Raw genomic sequence first — 18,856 nt, 5'->3', positions numbered from 1 at the left:
CTTCCGTGGAATTAGGCTGGATGGCATCTTGTTGGTCGGCATGGATGCAATGGGCTGAATGGTCTTCCTTACGTGCTATAAATTTCTGTGATTCTATAAGATGTCAGGATGCCAGCATGATGCATTTAAAGACCTCTCCTGGCCCATTCACTTCCAAACCTGACTTCAAGTGCCTAGGAAAATTCCGGTCAATAAGTTGATAAACAAACAAAATATTTGCTAAACTAGCACTACTAGAGGGCCACAATATTGATCTTGACAACAAATTAGTCAACTTCCATGCTCACTGCTCAAAGCAAACATATATATTACAGACAGGAAAATGGGGCTGTGTGACTAAGTGTAACTGTTGGTCAGAGGGCCGGCACAATCATGATAGGCTGAATGGCCTCCCGCTGTGCTGCAAGGTTCCATGATTTTATGATATGTTGAATTGTCCCCTCATAACAACATACATTTTTGTAAATTTGGATTTGGAGAATGATATGGTGACAAATTCAGTGTAAATAGCAAAATACACACCTTGGGAACTGTTTGAAAGCTTTGTTTTCTCCCTAATTTCTGGTTTTCCTTTTTGAAAGCGCAGGTTCTGGTAACACAGCAACCACAGACCTACAATAACTAATTCATCTAGCAGTGAAAGTCATTGGGCTATTTAAAAGGCATCACTGTTCAATCTATTAATTTAGGTTACACCTGCTGGGGTCGCTTGACATGAATCAGGAACAGGGACTGAGATTGATTCTCCTACTCCTCACACAACAGGAAGTTATAGAGAACAAAGCCAACAAATCAAAAACTGATCATTCTAACTTAGAATCATAGAATCCCACATAGTACAGAAGGAGGCCATTTGGCCTATGAAGCCTGCACCGACAACAACCCACCCAGGTACTATCCCCGCAACTCCACACATTCATCCTGCTAATCCCCCTGACACTAATGGGCACCAAGCCACCAGTTTAAAAAAAGCAGTATTGGTCTCTTAGAGCCACTGAAGGGCTACTTAGCTGCATGGGGATTATAGGAGATACTTATCATTGGCCTTATCCAATATAGGATGTGCAGACTCAGAGTCACTTCCTTGGATCTATTTGAAGAACAGTCCTTCTATTTAAGAATATTCCAGGAAACTCATTAGAGGTCAGAGGTTGCACAGCAAACTAACATTTCCTTTCCTGGTGCGACTGACTTTTTCCCCCTTACTCTTAAATTATTCCATGCTTTGCTCTTTTACATAATACTGGAATGAAAGTTTTATTATTGTACTCATGTCCTTTGCTCTGATGCTTGCTAGTGCCTCTTTTGCACACTTAAATTTAAAACTGATTTTAAAATGATTTTCTATTCCTACCAAAATTCTTGCTCTCCCCTTTCTCTGTAAACATTGCATGGTAAGTCTTTCTTCTAATTGGAATTTCTACCCTTGCTTGTTTAATTTACATTTATCTTTCTTTAGCATAGATTTCCTGCATATTATAACTTGCGATGTTTTCCATTTTTCAACAGCTTTTTTTAACAACATATTTCTTTTTGTCTTCTATTATTGAAGTTGCTTTTTAAAATCCCACAGTTCTGTTTTCGCCCTTGGTATCACCAAAGAATAAAGGAACAGGCCCTTCAGCCCTCCAAGCCTATGCCGATCATGATGCCTGCCTAAACTAAAACCGTATGCACTGATGGAGCCCATACCCTTCCATTCCCATCCTATTCATGTATTCATCTAGTTGTCGCTTAAATGCCGCTATCGTATCTGCTCCTACCACCTCTCCAGGCAGGACGTTCCAGACATTCAGCAGAGTCCAGATGATCTTAACCTTGATGGTATTATGATCCTTCGTTCCCAGCACTTCCATTACTTACAAATTGAGATTGCAATCCCCGGTAAAATGCACAATTCTATTAAAAAGCGGTGTTGTATTCGACAGCCTATGTCAGTCACCAAACTTCTATTTGGAGTTTACCATATAATATTGGGTTTATTAAAGCTACCCGTTATTACAATTTATTTTTTAAAAACCTCATCATATCTTCACTGTTGTCGTCTTTTATTCTGCTGGAGGTCTGTAGCATACTCTACCTGGAATTGTTTCCTTGATGAGTGCAGCTCCAAGAATGGTCAGCCCGTTTTTCAAAACTTTCTTCAAAAGGTGGGCAGGAGGGAGTTTTCTTTTCGGGTAAACAATCAAGATGCTTGATACTGTCCAAAACAAAGCAACCTGATTGCTTGACACTATCCACCGCCTTAAACATTTACTCCCTCCACCACTGGGTGTACAGTGGCAGCACTGTGTACCATCTACAAGATGCTCTGCAGCAACTCTCCGAGTCTTCATAGACAAAACATCCAAACGTGACCTCTGCCACCTTGTTGGACAATGGAAGCAGATGCATGGAAATGCCACCATCTCCAGGTTCTCCTCCAAGTCACATATGATTATGACTTGGAGTTATATTGTTGTTCCTTCCTGTCACTGGGCCAAGTTCCTTGAACTCTCTCCCCAACAGCATTGAGGCTGTACCAACACCGCAACAATTGTAATAGTTCGAGAAAGAAGTTGACCACCACCTGTTCGAGAGCAACTAAGGAATGATAATAAATGTTGGCTTTGCCAGTAATTCTCTCATCCTAAGAATGAAAGGGGTGGGAGGGGGAGGGATGTATTGGCAGGTCAGCAAGTAATTTAAAACCAAGGATGAAAATGTTAAGATCAACACGTTACTTGACCGAGAGCCAAAATAAGCACAAGGGTGATAGGAGGACAGGACTTAGTGTGAGTGAACAGTTTAGCATGACCTTGAGTTAAAGGAACGGTAGAATGTGGGAGAGCAGCCAGTAATGTGTTGGAATTGTCAAGTTTGGAGAAATCGAAGGCATGGATGACAGTTTCAGCGGGTTCACTCTTCCCAATATTTAATTGGAGGAAATTTCTGCTCATCCAGTGCAGATGTGTGATAAGTAGTCTGATAATTTAGCAACAGCAGAGGAGTCAATGCGGGTGATGGTGAGATAGTGCTGGATGCTGTCAGCATAGATATGCAACCAAATGCTGGCCTTTCAGGTGATGTTGCTGAGGGTCACCAGAGGTAAGCATATGGGTTCAGGAAGAAAAGCCATTGCTTGTGATTCATTGGTTACAATTAGATAGATAAAAATGCAACCTGGTGAGCAAGGTCCCACCCAGTTGGGTTGGTATTGGAAGAGGATGGCACAGTCAACCATATCAAGGGCCGTAGACAGGCTGAAGTTTAGTGGGATCAAGTGAACAGGAGGTGAATGTCTGAAATATTGGGAGATAATCCTAGAACGAAAAATTACTTTGATGAAAGCAAAATACAGTGGATGCTGGAATCTGAAACAAAAACAGAAAATGCTGGAAAATCTCAGCAGGTCTGACAACATCTGTGAGGAGAGAATAGAGCCAACGTTTCAAGTCTAGATGACCCTTTGTCAGAGCCGTGCAGACAAAGAGTCATCTAGTCTCGAAACATTGGCTGTATTCTCTCCCCACAGATTAAAGTTTATTTATTAATCACACATAGGCTTACATTCACACTGTAATGAAGTTACTGTGAAAATCCCCTAGTCGCCACACTCCGGCGCCTGTTCAGGTTCACTGAGGGAGAACTTAACATGGCCAATGCACCGAACCTGCACATCTTTGGACTGTGGGAGGAAACTGGAGGACTGGGAGGAAACCCATGCAGACACGGGGAGAATGTGCAAACTCCACACAGACAGTGACCAAAGCTGGGAATTGAACCCAGGTCCCTGGCACTGTGAGGCAACAGTGCTAACCACTATGCCACCAATGCTATCAGACCTGCTGAGATTTTCCAGCATTTTCTTTTTTGTTGCAAAAAATTACTTTGTCTGTAGTTGATGGCTTAGCCTTTGATTGTTTTCCATGATCGCAGGAATCCTGTCACCCACTTTGTTTTCTTTGTATCAATGACCTTTTTCACTTATCGTCCAGCTGTTTGTTGATTATTTTATTCAATGTACATTAACTTCCTTCAGAATGTATTCCCTCAATGTACAAATCCTTAATTCCTCTTGCGGTCTAGTAACTGAATCACTAAATCTTTGACTTATCCGTGCTTGTGAAAATAGCTTCCTTCATTTACTAACATGAGCAAAAGAAAAGTCAATGTAATTGAGTTTCCTTGGAGTTTCTTCACATCGCTTGGAAACCTGCAGCATTTTGTGCTGATGATTTTACATTTCATTCTCCTTCACCTGTTGACATTCTTAATGCGCTGACATCTTAGCCTTATTATTGCCTCCAGATCTCAAATGGAATTCCCATATCTCCATCAATCTTAAGGCTGCAACCAAAAAGCTTCAGTTCCTTTTTGGTGGCAAATGATTATTTTCCTTAACAACTTCCATTTAACTCTCCATGAAGCTGGATTCCATTTCAAAAGTGCTCTCGTTCCTGGGGAAACCGTTCTGGGACTTCTCTTGAAATCCTGAGCAATATGCAAAAAAAAACATGTTAGCTGATATGTGACAGTTCTCTAACTTTCACCAGTGAGCTTCAAACTCAATTTTCTATGAATAGAAATTTAGGGCTGGATTTTAAGCAGCAGCTTACAGCAGGAACCAGGTCAGCAGAGCCCACTTAATCATGGGAGATGCTTGGTCTCAGCCTTCCAGCAGCTGGAAAAGCTTCCCAGATTAAGTTGGAGGCCGGAAGAGACTGATGTGGGATTTCTGGCCACCTCTCATTAATGAACTGATTGACACCCATAATCCCCAAGTCAACTGCAGTTTAGTGGTGGCTCAGGAAGTAAATGGAGACTGCATGGATCTCCCACACCCTCTGAAAGCTGCCCAGCAAATCTAGGTCTGCTCCATTGAGGGACCCAGCCATTGAAAGCCTGCCCTTGTCCCCATGCCCATCCCACCTTTATTCACCTGTGGCCCTCCGTGTTCTGGGTCTTGGTGGGTGCAGTGCTACCAGCAGCCATCGCTTCCGCTGGCCCTGGAAGCATGAGGCAGCATCTGGCCTCTGATTAGCCAGTAGGTCTCAGCAAGCAGGACATCCACAGCTGGGGGCCTCAATTGCAGTAAAGAGCAGACAGTGGCCAATTAAGTATCTGAAGGGCATTTGATTTCTTCTGGTGTGCCTCGCAAACTGACAGAGAACCCCCCACCCACACTGGTTCTCCAACTGATGGGCAAGACCCTTACTGACTCAACAAAATCCTGGCCTTAGTATTTATGTGAAATGCTCATCCCTAGTTGCCCTTAAAACTGAATTTTCGTTTGCATTGATATATCCAGAAAGATATTTATTACAACAAAATCTTTAAAAAATATGTATCTTCAGAAGCTCAGGTGTTTGTTTGTGGGAGGTATGATTCTCCTCCATATTTTCTTCTCAAGGGATGCAAAAGTGAGCAAGTGCTGGCCATTCTTGTACACAATTCTTCCACAATTTTTTACAGTAGCATAATCAGACATTTATAAATGAGCTGAACCAAAAGCAAAAATTAAAGATGATTACCTAAATAGCCAGAGTCAAGGCAGCAAGTTCTTATGATCTGGAATGCACTGCCTGAAGGGGTGGTGAAAGCAAATTTAATGCTAACTTTCAAAAAGGATAAATATTTCAAAAAATTAAAAGGGCTATGGGGAAAGACCAGAGAAGTGGGACTAACTGCCAATGAGCCAGCACTGTTTATTAAAGTGCCCGGCTAACTACCAGGTAATTTTTTAAAAAATTCATTCGTGGGTCATGGGCATCACTGGCTAGCCAGCAGTTATTGCTCATCCCTAGTTGCCCTTAAAACTGAATGGCTTGCTGGGCTGTTTCAGAAGGCAGTTGAGAGTCAACCACATTGGTGTGGCTATGGAGTCACATATAGCCTAGACCAGGTAAGGACGGCAGATTTCCTTCCCTAAAGGACGTTAGTGAACCAGATGGGTTTTTCTGACAATCGACAATGGTTTCATGGTCATCGTTAGAATCTTAATTCCAGATATTTTTTATTGAATTCAAATTCCATTTAAAGCTATATTTTAAAAATTGACGCTGAAACTAGCAGTATGTTATATCACTCTTGGTGTTATTCAACTCCAGACAGACTTGAAACTCAAGCAATTACTGAATATGGACAATCACAGTCACTTGTGAAATTCACAGAACCCTTTAGAAGGATGGAACGTCTACAAACAGGACTATAATCAGCCAACTCAGTGTTCTGCTTCACTATGAACTATGTCAGAAGAATATGAAATTTATCTCATTGACTTGTGTTGGCTCCTCATCCCACACAAACATGGCTGTCTTAAACACTTGGGAGCGAAAAAACCACAACTGGTCTAACACACCCCCTTATCTGGAAAAGGATTTTGGACTTGTGTCCGGTCACATGTTCATTATCTGCTTTTAAAACAACAGAAGCTGTTCAGAGGCAGAAATAGCATCAGATCAGCTGTAAAATAGCTATGTAGCCAAGGTAAAACAGCTATACCTTAAAAGTGGGAGGCCTCTCCCCCAACCAACCTGTCCCAACTTCAGGTTTGCCTGTGAGCTGATCTGGCAATTCAATTACAAGCAGCCTTGCAGCTTACGGAGAATCCTCTGCTTTTACAAGACGTCTTCTCCAGCTAAAGTATCGAATCTAAGAAACTGCAGGTCTGCTATGAAAAAGACTGATTGTAGTAGTGTTTTTTTCCTTCATCTGTACCTAATCTGTTTGTGAGATGTGTTGTTTTAAACCACTGGGCAAATGTGTGAAAGAAGTCTTATTTTTAAATTCACGAATGCTTGCTTCTGAAAACATTTAAATCGGGACAAATCATTTTGAGGATAAGAAAATACACGGACCTCACACATTAGAACCCTTTGATCATGGACAACAATGAAACACATTCTGTGACACTTATATAGAACTTTGGTGAGACTACAGCTGTTACCTGCATATCTCCTACAAAATCATGGATCTTCACATATGTTGATAGCCTGGAAAGCCAGGGCCAAGCTAAGCAATTTAAGAACACAGAACCCACGAAAGATCAATGTTCTCTGGAAGCAAACTTCACAAACATTACAAAGACTGTCATTTCACCCTTCCAACTGAAGAGTGCGAAGAACAGGGAATATCAGTTCTGCGGTGCATTATTCATCTATAACCCAACACCAAAATACTTTGGCAACACTCTTGAATAGTAACTGGCAAGTATCACCTGGGACAGCACAGCCATTGCTACTTTACTTAGCCTGCTTAACCCGACTCAGGAGTTGCCACACAATGCCGATATCAGGCCATAGGAAACAAGAACAGGAGTAGGCCATTCATCCCCTCAATTCTGCTCTGCCATTTAATAGGATCATGCCTGATTCGACATTCCTCACGTTTCCTTTCATGCCTGTGTTAACTCCCATGAGGTCCATGGGGAAGCACTGATTAATCTCCTGCTGGGGCTCTGAATATTAGAGGCAGTGGCCTCTCCAGCTGAAACTCATCATCTAAGCTTTTTTTTATATATACTTTTCCAATTCAATCAAATGAAATCCAATTCAGAGTCTCAACAAGTTGAGACATTTCAGATCCAGGCTGACAAGACAGGACGGGAGACCAAAACCACCCTGTCCTGGGCCTGATCTACATGAGTCAAGCTGATTGGAGAAGGGGGAGGATCCTCCTCCAAGACTTGAGCTCATTTGCATCTTAGCCAAAAGGCCGAGATGCCGCTTTTAAAAATTGCTTCATATGAAACATATGAAGCCTAAGCTTTTTATAAGGCAGGTCCAGGACTGGGCTTGCTGAACTATAGTCCCAGACAGTGACTGGTATGTGTACACCAGGATAGTGGTTTTACTTTGCATTTTGTAATAAACGATGTTGCTTTCCAGTCAAGCTTCTAGAATCATTACACTGCCCTTTATCTGTAACCCTCGATTCCCTTACTGATCAAAAATGTACCTCAGCCCTAAGTATACACAAGGACTTTGCCCCTACAGCTCTGTGGCAAGAAGCTCCAAAGACCCTCAACCCTCAGAAGAAACTCATCTCAGTCTTAAATTGGCAACCCTTTATTCTGAGACTACGTCCTCTGGTCTTAGATTCTCCCATGAGGGGAAATATTCTCTCTGCATTTACCCTGTCAAGACCCTTAAGAAACCTATATGTTTCATGAGATCACCTCTCATTCTTCTAAATTATGAGTAGCCCTAACTTACTTAACCTTTCCTTATAAGACAATCCCTCCATACCAGGTTCCTCTTAGTGAACTTTCACTGAACTGCCTCTTTCCTTAAAGGGACCAAAACTACTCCAGATGTGGTCTCACCAGTACCTTGTAAATTTGCAGCAAGACTTTCCTACTTTTATATCCCAACCACCTTGAAATAAGGGTTAACATGCCATTAGCTTTCCTGATTACTTGCTGCACAATATTCTTTTTTTCTCCCTTTCAAAATGAACAAAGAACAAAGAACAGTACAGCACAGGAAACAGGCCCTTCGGCCCTCCAAGCCTGTGCCGCTCCTTGGTCCAACTAGACCAATCATTTGCATCCCTCCATTCCCAGGCTGCTCATGTGACTATCCACGTAAGTCTTAAACGATGTCAGCATGCCTGCCTCCACCACCCTACTTGGCAGCGCATTCCAGGCCCCCACCACCCTGTGTAAAAAACGTCCCTCTGATGTCTGAGTTATACTTCACCACTCTCAGATTGAGCCCGTGACCCCTCGTGATCGTCACCTCCGACCTGGGAAAAAGCTTCCCACTGTTCACCCTATCTATACCCTTCATAATCTTGTATACCTCTATTAGATCTCCCCTCATTCTCCATCTTTCCAAGGAGAACAACCCCAGTCTACCCAATCTCTCCTCATAGCTAAGACCCTCCATACCAGGCAACATCCTGGTAAACCTTCTCTGCACTCTCTCCAATGCCTCCACGTCCTTCTGGTAGTGCGGCGACCAGAACTGGACGCAGTACTCCAAATGTGGCCTAACCAGCGTTCTATACAGCTGCATCATCAGACTCCAGCTTTTATACTCTATACCCCGTCCTATAAAGGCAAGCATACCATATGCCTTCTTCACCACCTTCTCCACCTGTGTTGCCACCTTCAAGGATTTGTGGACTTGCACACCTAGGTCCCTCTGTGTTTCTATACTCCTGATGACTCTGCCATTTATTGTATAACTCCTCCCTACATTATTTCTTCCAAAATGCATCACTTCGCATTTATCCGGATTAAACTCCATCTGCCACCTCTCTGCCCAATTTTCCAGCCTATCTATATCCTGCTGTATTGCCCGACAATGCTCTTCGCTATCCGCAATTCCAGCCATCTTCGTGTCATCCGCAAACTTGCTGATTACACCAGTTACACCTTCTTCCAAATCATTTATATATATCACAAATAGCAGAGGTCCCAGTACAGAGCCCTGCGGAACACCACTGGTCACAGACCTCCAGCCGGAAAAAGACCCTTCGGCCACTACCCTCTGTCTCCTATGGCCAAGACAGTTCTCCACCCATCTAGCCACTTCTCCTTGTATACCATGAGCCTTAACCTTCTTAACCAACCTGCCAATCTGAACTTCAGATTTTCGCATTATACTCCATTTGCCAACTTAACCTATTAATATCTGTGTAAACTGTTTGTATCCCTCTTGCAACTTGCCTTTCCACCTATTTGTCATCTGTAAATTTGGACACAGTACATTTGGTTCCCCTCTATCCACTCTGCTTGAGACTTGCTCGAAAAATTTAGACATGATTTCCCTTTCATGAAGCTATGCTGAATAGATTATACTTTTTCAAATCTACTGCTATTACTTCCTCAATAATTTATTCCAATAATAGATGTTAGGCTAATCCACCTCTGGGAAGTCATGATTATTAATTTTGAGACATTGAGACCAACAAAGCTCGAGAGACTTCTTATGCTAGCGCAAATTGAACCTCCTGATGTTTACGAAGAACGTACGTTTACGCAATGTCTCAAAAAAAAACTCCCATCTTTGTTGGAAATCTCAATCCCATTGGAGTACACTCAACACCATATAAATTGATGAAAGCCCCACCTCTTGATGGTGCACTCCCTCTTGGAGACTGCAAATATCACCATTCATATTAGTTACAAGTTCCCATTGGATGAAGTCCCAGATTTCAACTTTCTATGGAAAATCTGGACAACGCTTGACCACTTGATGGGCAACGGAAGACCTAGCTAGCCACTTGCTTCTCATAACTGTGGGCATCTCACTACAACAGCTGGTGGAATTTAAATTCAATTAATAAATCTGGAATATAAAACTAGTCTCAGTAATGATGACCATGAAACTATCAATTGTTGTAAAAACCCATCTGGTTTACGAATGTCTTTTAGGGAAGGAAACCTGCTAGTCTGGTCATGTGACTCCAGACTCTTAGCAATGTGGTTGACTCAACTGCCTGCTGAAATTGCAAACCACTCAGTTCAAAGGCAACAAACACTTATCTTGCCAGTGAGGCCTACAACCCATGAAACAATAAAAACATCAGGCCATTGCCCTGAACTTCGGTCAAGATATTCCTGGTAGCTTCACTGCCATTCATGCTTTCAGCTAAAGCTGTTGAATGGATTGCAATCCTTAACATTAAACTTTTGCTGCCTCTGAAATATGAATAAAAATCCTGGAAATTACAAAAAGGATATACCATTGGTGAGATGTAAAAATAATGATTTAAGGATGATGCAAGAATTCAAAAGCTAAACTCTTTCTAGGAAAGACTGGGTGGTGACCCACTAACCTTGCAAAATAATTTGACTGGGTAGATGTAGAGACGTTTCCACATTAGTTTTGTAGGGAGTCCAAGACTAGGGGGATCATGAATTTACTCAATAACAAATTTAAAAAGTAATTAAGGACATTTTTACTGAATGGTTAAAGTTGAACTCTGCCACATGCATGGTTGTGAAAAGCATATTGATGCACAAAAGGGGAAGATAGCAAAATATAAGAGCAAAAATGGAATGGAATATACTAAGTGAGGCAGGGTTGTTTATGAAGCTGCCAAAAGCCTTCTTCCGGCATTACAACACTTGATTATTTTAAAGGGCTTTGGAAATTTTGGAAGTACATACAGGTGGCTAACAACAGTCTTTCAAAAGGAATAGAGGGAGGAGAACTGCTTTTGTTACCTTGATGCAGAGAGGATAGAGAAGCAAAACAAAGGACTTGCTTCAAGTCTTAACCTGTACTCCATTGTAAATTCTTGAAAAATAGTACACAAAACTTAAACTAACACCCATCCATTCTCAAAAGTATTCTCCTGCCATCTACAAAGCCCGCAGAGTTTCACAGAAATAAATTGTGTTGAAAAATATGGCTAGTCTATTCAACACATCCAGTATCAATGACTGATCCAGCCTCATTGCTGAGCACTGTTGGAAAAAAGTGACAATATTGTTACATGAACACAAAACATTTGTTGAAATTAACAAGGCAATTATTAGGGAGACCAAATCAATTTTATTTTTGGTTTTGAAATTTGCCAATTTTTAGTAAGGGTACAAGAGGAACAGTTAACAAAAGTTGCAGCAAAAATCTTTATACTTCAAGGATGTCAGCATTTCTTCTGGAAAATACCAGTTTTATTCCTCATTTAACAATTGTGTATTTTCTAAGTCATTGGTAAATAATTGGTGATTTGCATAGGGATAAAAGAAAATGTTTCAGCTTGTGTTTACTCATTTGACATTTGGTAGAATTACCATTTCCAGTATGTTTACAGGACTTGTTTCAACAGTTATATAAATCACTGAGTTCACAACAGTATCTTTAAAAGTATGGGTTAAGAGTGCTCAAAAGCCAGGGAGACAGTTTGTACAGTCCAAGTTAGACCCAAAAAGACTCAGGATCAATGAATTTTCCCCATGTAAGTGTAAACATCTCCATACTTGGCTCGTTGAGCCAGCATTTTAGTTATTAATGGCCAAAATGGTGTCCAGAGAGAACTATAGTAAACACTCTTTTGGAAGTAACTGGATTTCAGATAGTTACCAATTGTTCTTGTATATGTTCAGACATGCTGGTTTATGGTAACTCAGCCACATCATTCAGCCCCTATCAAATGGAGTAGCAGTAAATCATTGATTGAATTACATTGTTTATAGATTCAGACCAAGAAGATTGTTCTGTAAACAGACAAGTTGTTTCCTACACAGCTCAGATGTGCAATACTGAACGTCACTACTCATCTAAAAGTACAATATTGGTTAACTATAGTGAAAACTGATTTGATAAAAGGAAATGCCATTGATCCTGTGCACATCCTGGTCCAGAGCAATTTGCCAAGCCTGATGTCAACTATTCAATCAACAGTACCGTCCCAGAAGTTTAGGGAAATACCCACAAAACACTGGCCACAGTCCAACCAAACATTAAACACAGGAATGCAAGTCTGAGTTTGCTCCCACTTTCAAAAGTGGAACTGTAAGAAATTTAGATGAGATGACAAATTTTAGATACATAACCCCTTGCTTTCCTATTGGCTTTATACAACTTGTGTAATGATTGAGCAAATCGGTGAGGGAAATTATCAAAGCTTAAGAAAGGTATTCTGGAGAACAACATTTAAAAGGACCCACAAAACTTGTATGTTAACAGTGAGGTATTCAATTTACTAACAGACTAGACTTTGCTCCTCCTCCAGCCAGAGCTTTAGTTAAATTTGGTGATTCGTTAAAATTCACATTATATATTTAACACTCAGTAAGATGAAAGTGCATCTTGTTGATGGTACATTGTATCATTTAGTGCATTTAAAAGCAGTGCTTGAATTATTCTATCTTTTGTCCAGATTTTTCCTGTCAAGAATGCATTGCAGATTGTCAAACATACAAAGGGGTATACATAACACTATCTGCTGGCTCGTGCATTCAGAGGATGAATAACTTGGAATGCTTGAGCTTTTAACGTGAGTTTTCCCCTTTTATATACAAAATATAAAATTTTAACTCTGCCCACCAACTGGTACAAGGCAACAAATTCTCATATGAAACTATAATTCATTTCTTTCAAATTTGAGTATATGAAAATATACAAGTAATTACATGGTTTACACTAATATACACAATCCCACTTCATTACTAGCACCACTTGCATATGGTTATCCCAAAAACACAATGAGAAATTTACAATTGTCTAAAATGCAGGACTTTCTGCTGCAACAAATTGAATCACGACCGAAACATTCTTAATTTGACTCTATTACAGTGTTTAAGTTAAGCTGAACTGTTCTTGAATTATGCATCAACCTTTAGTAAAGTCTTTAAGTGGACAGTCATTATTTCCTTACTCTCATCAGGATATTCAGCATGTGCTCCTACCCAATGACTGGGTGGCTTAGGCAAAACACTTGGAGATGGTGGCTCACTGAACTTTGGTCCAGCATAGTTCTGATCTCCTTGAAGACTCAGTACAGACTTCAGACCAACTTTCAGTAATCTTAGATTTTTGGGGTTGTTTCCATAAATAATCGGCTTTTCCCCCTCTTTTTTGAGAATGTTGCAGCGTTCAACAGAGGGAGAATTCTGACTATGGTTGTTTTCATTTCTTTTTATTGAAGATTTTCTTAACTGAAGGTTACGCTTGTTTCTTCTCTTGGTATTTGAGGGTTGGCAGTGCTCTTCTGCTTTATTTACACTATACATTAATTGTGTTTGTGGAGCCATTGCTTTATCTGATTTTCCCATATTCGATTTGGTCACCTAAGACAAAAAACAAAAAAGTGAAATGAAATAGATTGCAAGACACAGACGACAACTCTTCAACAAAGCTTCAGTATGAATTAAAGATTTAATCCACTCACACTACCGTATAGCCAAAGATGTGCAGGTTAAGGTGATTGGCCACCCCCTCGTGTCAGAGGATTAGCAGGGTAAATACGTGGGGTTACAGGAATAGGGCCTGGGCGGGATTGTTTTCGGTGCAGACTTGATGGACCGAATGGCCTCCTTCTACACTGTAGGGATTCGATGATCTCAGGAAATACCCTTCCAGCATTCTTTCATGGAAAGTTGGAAAAATATACGCACAAGAACATGAGCCGCAAGTCTTTTCGACAGAAACCAGCTCCCATTTTGGTTTGATTTATTGCCACATGTATTAGTATATAGTGAAAAGTTTTGTTTCTTGCGCGTTATACAAAGCACACCATTCACAGAGAAGGAAATCAGAGTGCAGAATGGTGTTAGTCATAGCTAGGTTGTCAAGAAAGATCAACTTAATGCCAAACCTGTAAGAGGTCGAATTAAAACACTTAGTATAAGTTAGAATGACGTTTTAGAAGCATAGAACAAGTGTAAAAGATAGAATTAGAAGGTATGCTGGGCAAAGCTTGTAAGAAGTCGCCTCGCTCCTGCACCATTCCTGTTTTATCCCTTCCACGGTACACGCCATCCAGTGAGTGAAGGTGGAGGGGTTAAATTTGCACAGAGCCAAGAATCCCTGCGAACAAGGAGTTCAGTACTTCCTTGGAGCGGAGATGCTACGACATCTACTCCGGAGCCTTCAGCATGTCATTGATGAAGACGAACATCTCGCCAAGGCCATCCCCACTTCTTGCCTTCAAACAACCACGCAACCTCAAACAGACCACTGTCCGCAGCAAACTACCCAGCCTTCAGGAGAACAGTGACCACGACACCACACAACCCTGCCACAGCAACCTCTGCAAGACGTGCCGGATCATCTCACGTGAAACCACCATCCACCAGATACATGGTACCTACTCTTGCAACTCGGCCAACGTTGTCTACCTGATACGCTGCAGGAAAGGATGTCCTGAGGCATGGTACATTGGGGAGATCATGCAGATGCTACAATAACGAATGAATGAACACCGCTCGACAATCACCAGGCAGGAGTGTTCTCTTCCTGTGGGGGAACACTTCAGCGGTCACGGGCATTCAGCCTCTGATCTTCGGTTAAGCGTTCTCCAATGCGGCCTTCGTTACACACGACAACGCAGAGTCGCTGAGCAGAGACTGATAGCCAAGTTCTGCACACATGAGGACGGCCTAAACCGAGATGTTGGCTTTATGTCACACTATCTGTAACCCCCACGACTTGCAAAATCTCACTAACTGTCCTGTCTGGAGACAATTCACCTCTCTTTAACCTGTGCTTAATGCTCTCTCCACTCACATTGTCTGCACCTTTAAGACTTGATTAGCTGTAAAGACTCGCATTCCAACCATTATTTTGTAAATTGAGTTTGTGCCTTTATGTACCCTGTTTGTGAACAGGAACTCCCACTTACCTGACGAAGGAGCAGCGCTCCGAAAGCTAGTGGCTTTTGCTACCAAATAAACCTGTTGGACTTTAAACCTGGTGTTGTGAGACTTCTAACAAGGAGTTAACCCCGGGGGCATCAGGACAAAACGTCCAAGAGCGGTCACCGGCGGCCAATGCCTGCAATTGGTGGCGGAAGGGAGCGCGCTGGGGGGGGGGGGGGAAAGAGGAGCGCGCGCGGCCCAACCGCTTTAGAACGGCCCGAGTTTGAATCTGCCGCGCGGCTTCCGACAACAACAACAGCCCCTGCCGCCACTCTTCCCCAAACATTCCCCCCCCTCCCAACTGTTCCCCAACCCTCCCTCCAACAACAACCCCTCCCCCGGCTGCCAACTCTCTCCCCCCCCCCCCAAAATGACAGCCCCTTCCCCCGGCTGCCACTGCTCCCCAAACACCCCCTCCCCCTGGGGAGATAAAGGGTCGCCAGTCAGGACCGGAAACTCCCAAATCCAAACATTTAACGGTTCTCCACCGGCATTGTGACCGCCCCCCTCCCCCGCAGTCCCTGGGGAGATGAACGAGTCCACGTTATCCCAAGCCGACCGAATTTGAAATCGCACGGAACTTTCCAGGTCCGGGGCTCTCTTACCTTCCCGTCCTTGTACTCGTCGGCGCTCAGAGAGCTGGCCGCCACCGCCGATGTGTGATCGGCCGAAGGGCCGCTCCGCGAGCCAGGCTGCAGCGAGGACCGTCCGTGCGGGTGTCTCTGCAGCAAGGCGGCCGAGGAAGTGCAACGGATCTTCCAGCCTCGGCTCACCGCGGCCGCCTTGCTCGAATGCTGGTGCGGCGGTGGCTGGTGGTGACGGTGGCGACTGGCGGCGACGGTCTTGGAGGCGCTGACGGGCAAGGGGCCGGACGGCGGTCGGGGCAAAGGTAACGGGTGCATCGCCACGTCCCACCTCCTCCTCCTGCGCTTCCGACCTGTGGCTAAAATCCCGAGCTCAGCATCTGAGGTGCGTTGTCCGGCGGGGGAGGCGGTCACCATGCAACGGGAAGCCTCCGCCGTCTAAATATTGGTCCGAGTTAACTGTGGAGAGGATGGAAGAAATCTCCGGGCGGGTAGGCGGCCTCCACAAACAGAAGAACACGTCGCCTTTCTCCGTCGGTTAAAAGTTTCGAAGGCTGAAAATGGCGGCCGGGTTGGAGCGACTTCCTGCGATTGTTCGCTCACTCGTAAATCCTCCCCGGTTCCGGCTCTAACTCCTCACCCCAATATTTGTATATCTCGCTGTATATATATATATATCGCCGGCTTCAGACAATCGCCTTTGTCTCAGCAGATGGGAGGCCGAGGAGCCGACTCCTGTTTACAAAACAGTCAGCTCAATCTGCGCTTCGCTCCTCTCCTCACAACAACCCGGAGGGGGGGGGGGGGAGAGAGAGAAGGAGACGGCCGCGACACGTCATCACTCAGGGCGCTGGCCAATGGCAGTGCTCCGTGCCTGCATCACATGACCAGCACCGGGGCCCGCCCCCCCGGCGGCCCTTAGTAACGGTGATGTCATCGACCTGGAATGGGGGGAAGGGGAAAGGAAAACGGAACCCGGGGGACATGCACAGGATTCTGATTTCCATCACTCGGCTGCACTTTGGAGTGCGCCTAACCCTGTGTTAAGATGTCTGTCGGCTTTATTTCGTTTTTTTTTGGTACTATTTGTTTACATCTCTTGTCGACAAGACGACGGTTGGAAAGGGAAAGGGGGCGATCACGTGACGGGACTTTCCGGCCGCGCGAGCGGTGACGTCAGCTTCCTGAAACCTTTGAGTCGAATCCGATGGAAAGTTGGATGAGTGACGTTATTTGTCGGCTCAGCTGCTGTGGCAATAATTTCCACTTCTTTCAGCCGGGAATTTCCCACAAGAGCCGGGAATGCACGCCCTATTGCATGTTGACACGCATTTATTACCTAAGATAAAGGAAAAGTACTGCGAATGCAGGAATCTGAAACAAAAACAGAAAATGCTGGAAAATCTCAGCCGGTCTGACAACATAAGAAATAGGAGCAGGAGTCGGCCATCTAGCCCCTCGAGCCTGCCCCGCCATTCAATAAGATCATGGCTGATCTGAAGTGGATCAGTTCCACTTACCCGCCTGATCCCTATAACCCCTAATTCCCTTACCGATCAGGAATCCATCTATCCGTGATTTAAACATGTTCAATGAGGTAGCCTCCACCACTTCGGGGGGCAGAGAATTCCAGAGATTCACCACCCTCTGAGAGAAGAAGTTCCTCCTCAACTGTGTCCTAAACTGACCCCCTTTATTTTGAGGCTGTGCCCTCTAGTTCTAGCTTCCTTTCTAAGTGGAAAGAATCTCTCCACCTCTACCCTATCCAGCCCCTTCATTATCTTATATGTCTCTATAAGATCCCCCCTCAGCCTTCTAAATTCCAATGAGTACAAACCCAATCTGCTCAGTCTCTCCTCATAATCAACACCCCTCATCTCTGGTATCAACCTGGTGAACCTTCTCTGCACTCCCTCCAAGGCCAATATATCCTTCCGCAAATAAGGGGACCAATACTGCACACAGTATTCCAGCTGCGGCCTCACCAATGGAGAATAATAAACCTGTTGGACTTTAACCTGGTGTTGTGAGACTTCTTACTGAGAGAGAATAGAGCCAATGTTTCGAGTCAGGATGGAAGGGTCATCCTGCTTGATTGGCTTTTTGAATGTAACATGGCCAAAGCCAAGCTAGTAAAGTTAAGGGGTCCAGGAAATGTCAGTAGAATTTAAAATAGACTTTACAGAGTATTCCAGAGTTAAGCACAGGCCAGTGAAGTCCCGGAGCAAGGAAGGAGATAGTGATGGAGATGCCCTGTGTAGTCAAAAAGCCTGAAGGAAGGCAAATTATTAAGTATGACTGGCAGACATCTTTTAAAGAGAGACCAAGGGAGTCCCCAAACAGACAAGTAGATAGAGAATGAGATGCCTCACCTAGTTGAAAAGCTACAAAGGTGAGAGTTGGTCATCCACCAGAAGTTAGCAGTGTTCCAAAAGTAATGGAGTCTACCACCCAACCAACCAGATTGGATCTCAAACACACCCACCTCATTGCAGAATTACAAGGCAACCTGACACAGCTGCTACTGCATTCAAATTGGTACATACCACCCCCACCATGGTGCAACACTGCAGATGCAGGAAAGACCCCTTCCAGAAGACCGTCTCCCTATCACCCAGACCCAGAAAGGCTGGCCAAAGTTCAGGAGCAGATTGACCCCACCTTTTGGCGAGCCAATTCATTATACCTAGCAACATTAACTGGAACGCCCCAGTGGTGCTAGCGGTTGAGTAGGACACTAAACTGGAATCCCCGAAAGAGGCCAAATTTCCATTAAAACACTCAACCTCCTGACGATCAGCCTAATCACAATCCTGGAGTTTGAACAGCTGAACCCACAGGTTCACAAAGTGAGCGGGGAGAAGCTAAGATGGACAAGAGCCATTCACTCTATGATCAAACAACCTAGTACTTACAGCATTCTCCTGCAGATAGCCCTGAGCAGGTAGTGACTCTGAGGACACCAACGTATGGA

The 18,856-nt window shown here is 43.7% G+C and overlaps 1 protein-coding gene across 1 annotated transcript; it reads right to left on the bottom strand.

The window, feature by feature from the left end:
* Positions 1-4,378: 4,378 nt before the first annotated feature.
* pnrc1 (proline-rich nuclear receptor coactivator 1) lies at positions 4,379-17,892 on the bottom strand. Its single transcript, XM_078212483.1, has 3 exons — positions 15,904-17,892; positions 13,318-13,729; positions 4,379-4,473 (listed from the first exon to the last, which is right to left on the bottom strand). Exons 1-3 carry the CDS (start codon positions 16,297-16,299, stop codon positions 4,394-4,396), a joined length of 888 nt encoding a protein of 295 aa, XP_078068609.1. The 5' UTR covers positions 16,300-17,892; the 3' UTR covers positions 4,379-4,393.
* Between the last annotated feature and the right edge of the window lie 964 nt (positions 17,893-18,856).

The sequence above is a fragment of the Mustelus asterias genome, chromosome 5, assembly GCF_964213995.1.
Source record: "Mustelus asterias chromosome 5, sMusAst1.hap1.1, whole genome shotgun sequence".
Lineage (NCBI taxonomy): Eukaryota > Metazoa > Chordata > Chondrichthyes > Carcharhiniformes > Triakidae > Mustelus > Mustelus asterias.
Note: the sequence above shows the minus strand (reverse complement) of the source record. Positions and strands in the feature narration are given on the sequence as shown.

Bases quoted from the DNA above. Each gene is read 5' to 3' on its own strand.
- pnrc1 (XM_078212483.1), bottom strand. From the start codon at position 16,299: ATGGTGACCGCCTCCCCCGCCGGACAACGCACCTCAGATGCTGAGCTC. The intron at 13,730-15,903 runs GTAAGAGAGCCC...TTTTTGTCTTAG, and splicing joins ACGAGTACAAGGACGGGAAG to GTGACCAAATCGAATATGGG. The intron at 4,474-13,317 runs GTAAGGAAATAA...CATATTGCTCAG, and splicing joins TGCTGAATATCCTGATGAGA to GATTTCAAGAGAAGTCCCAG.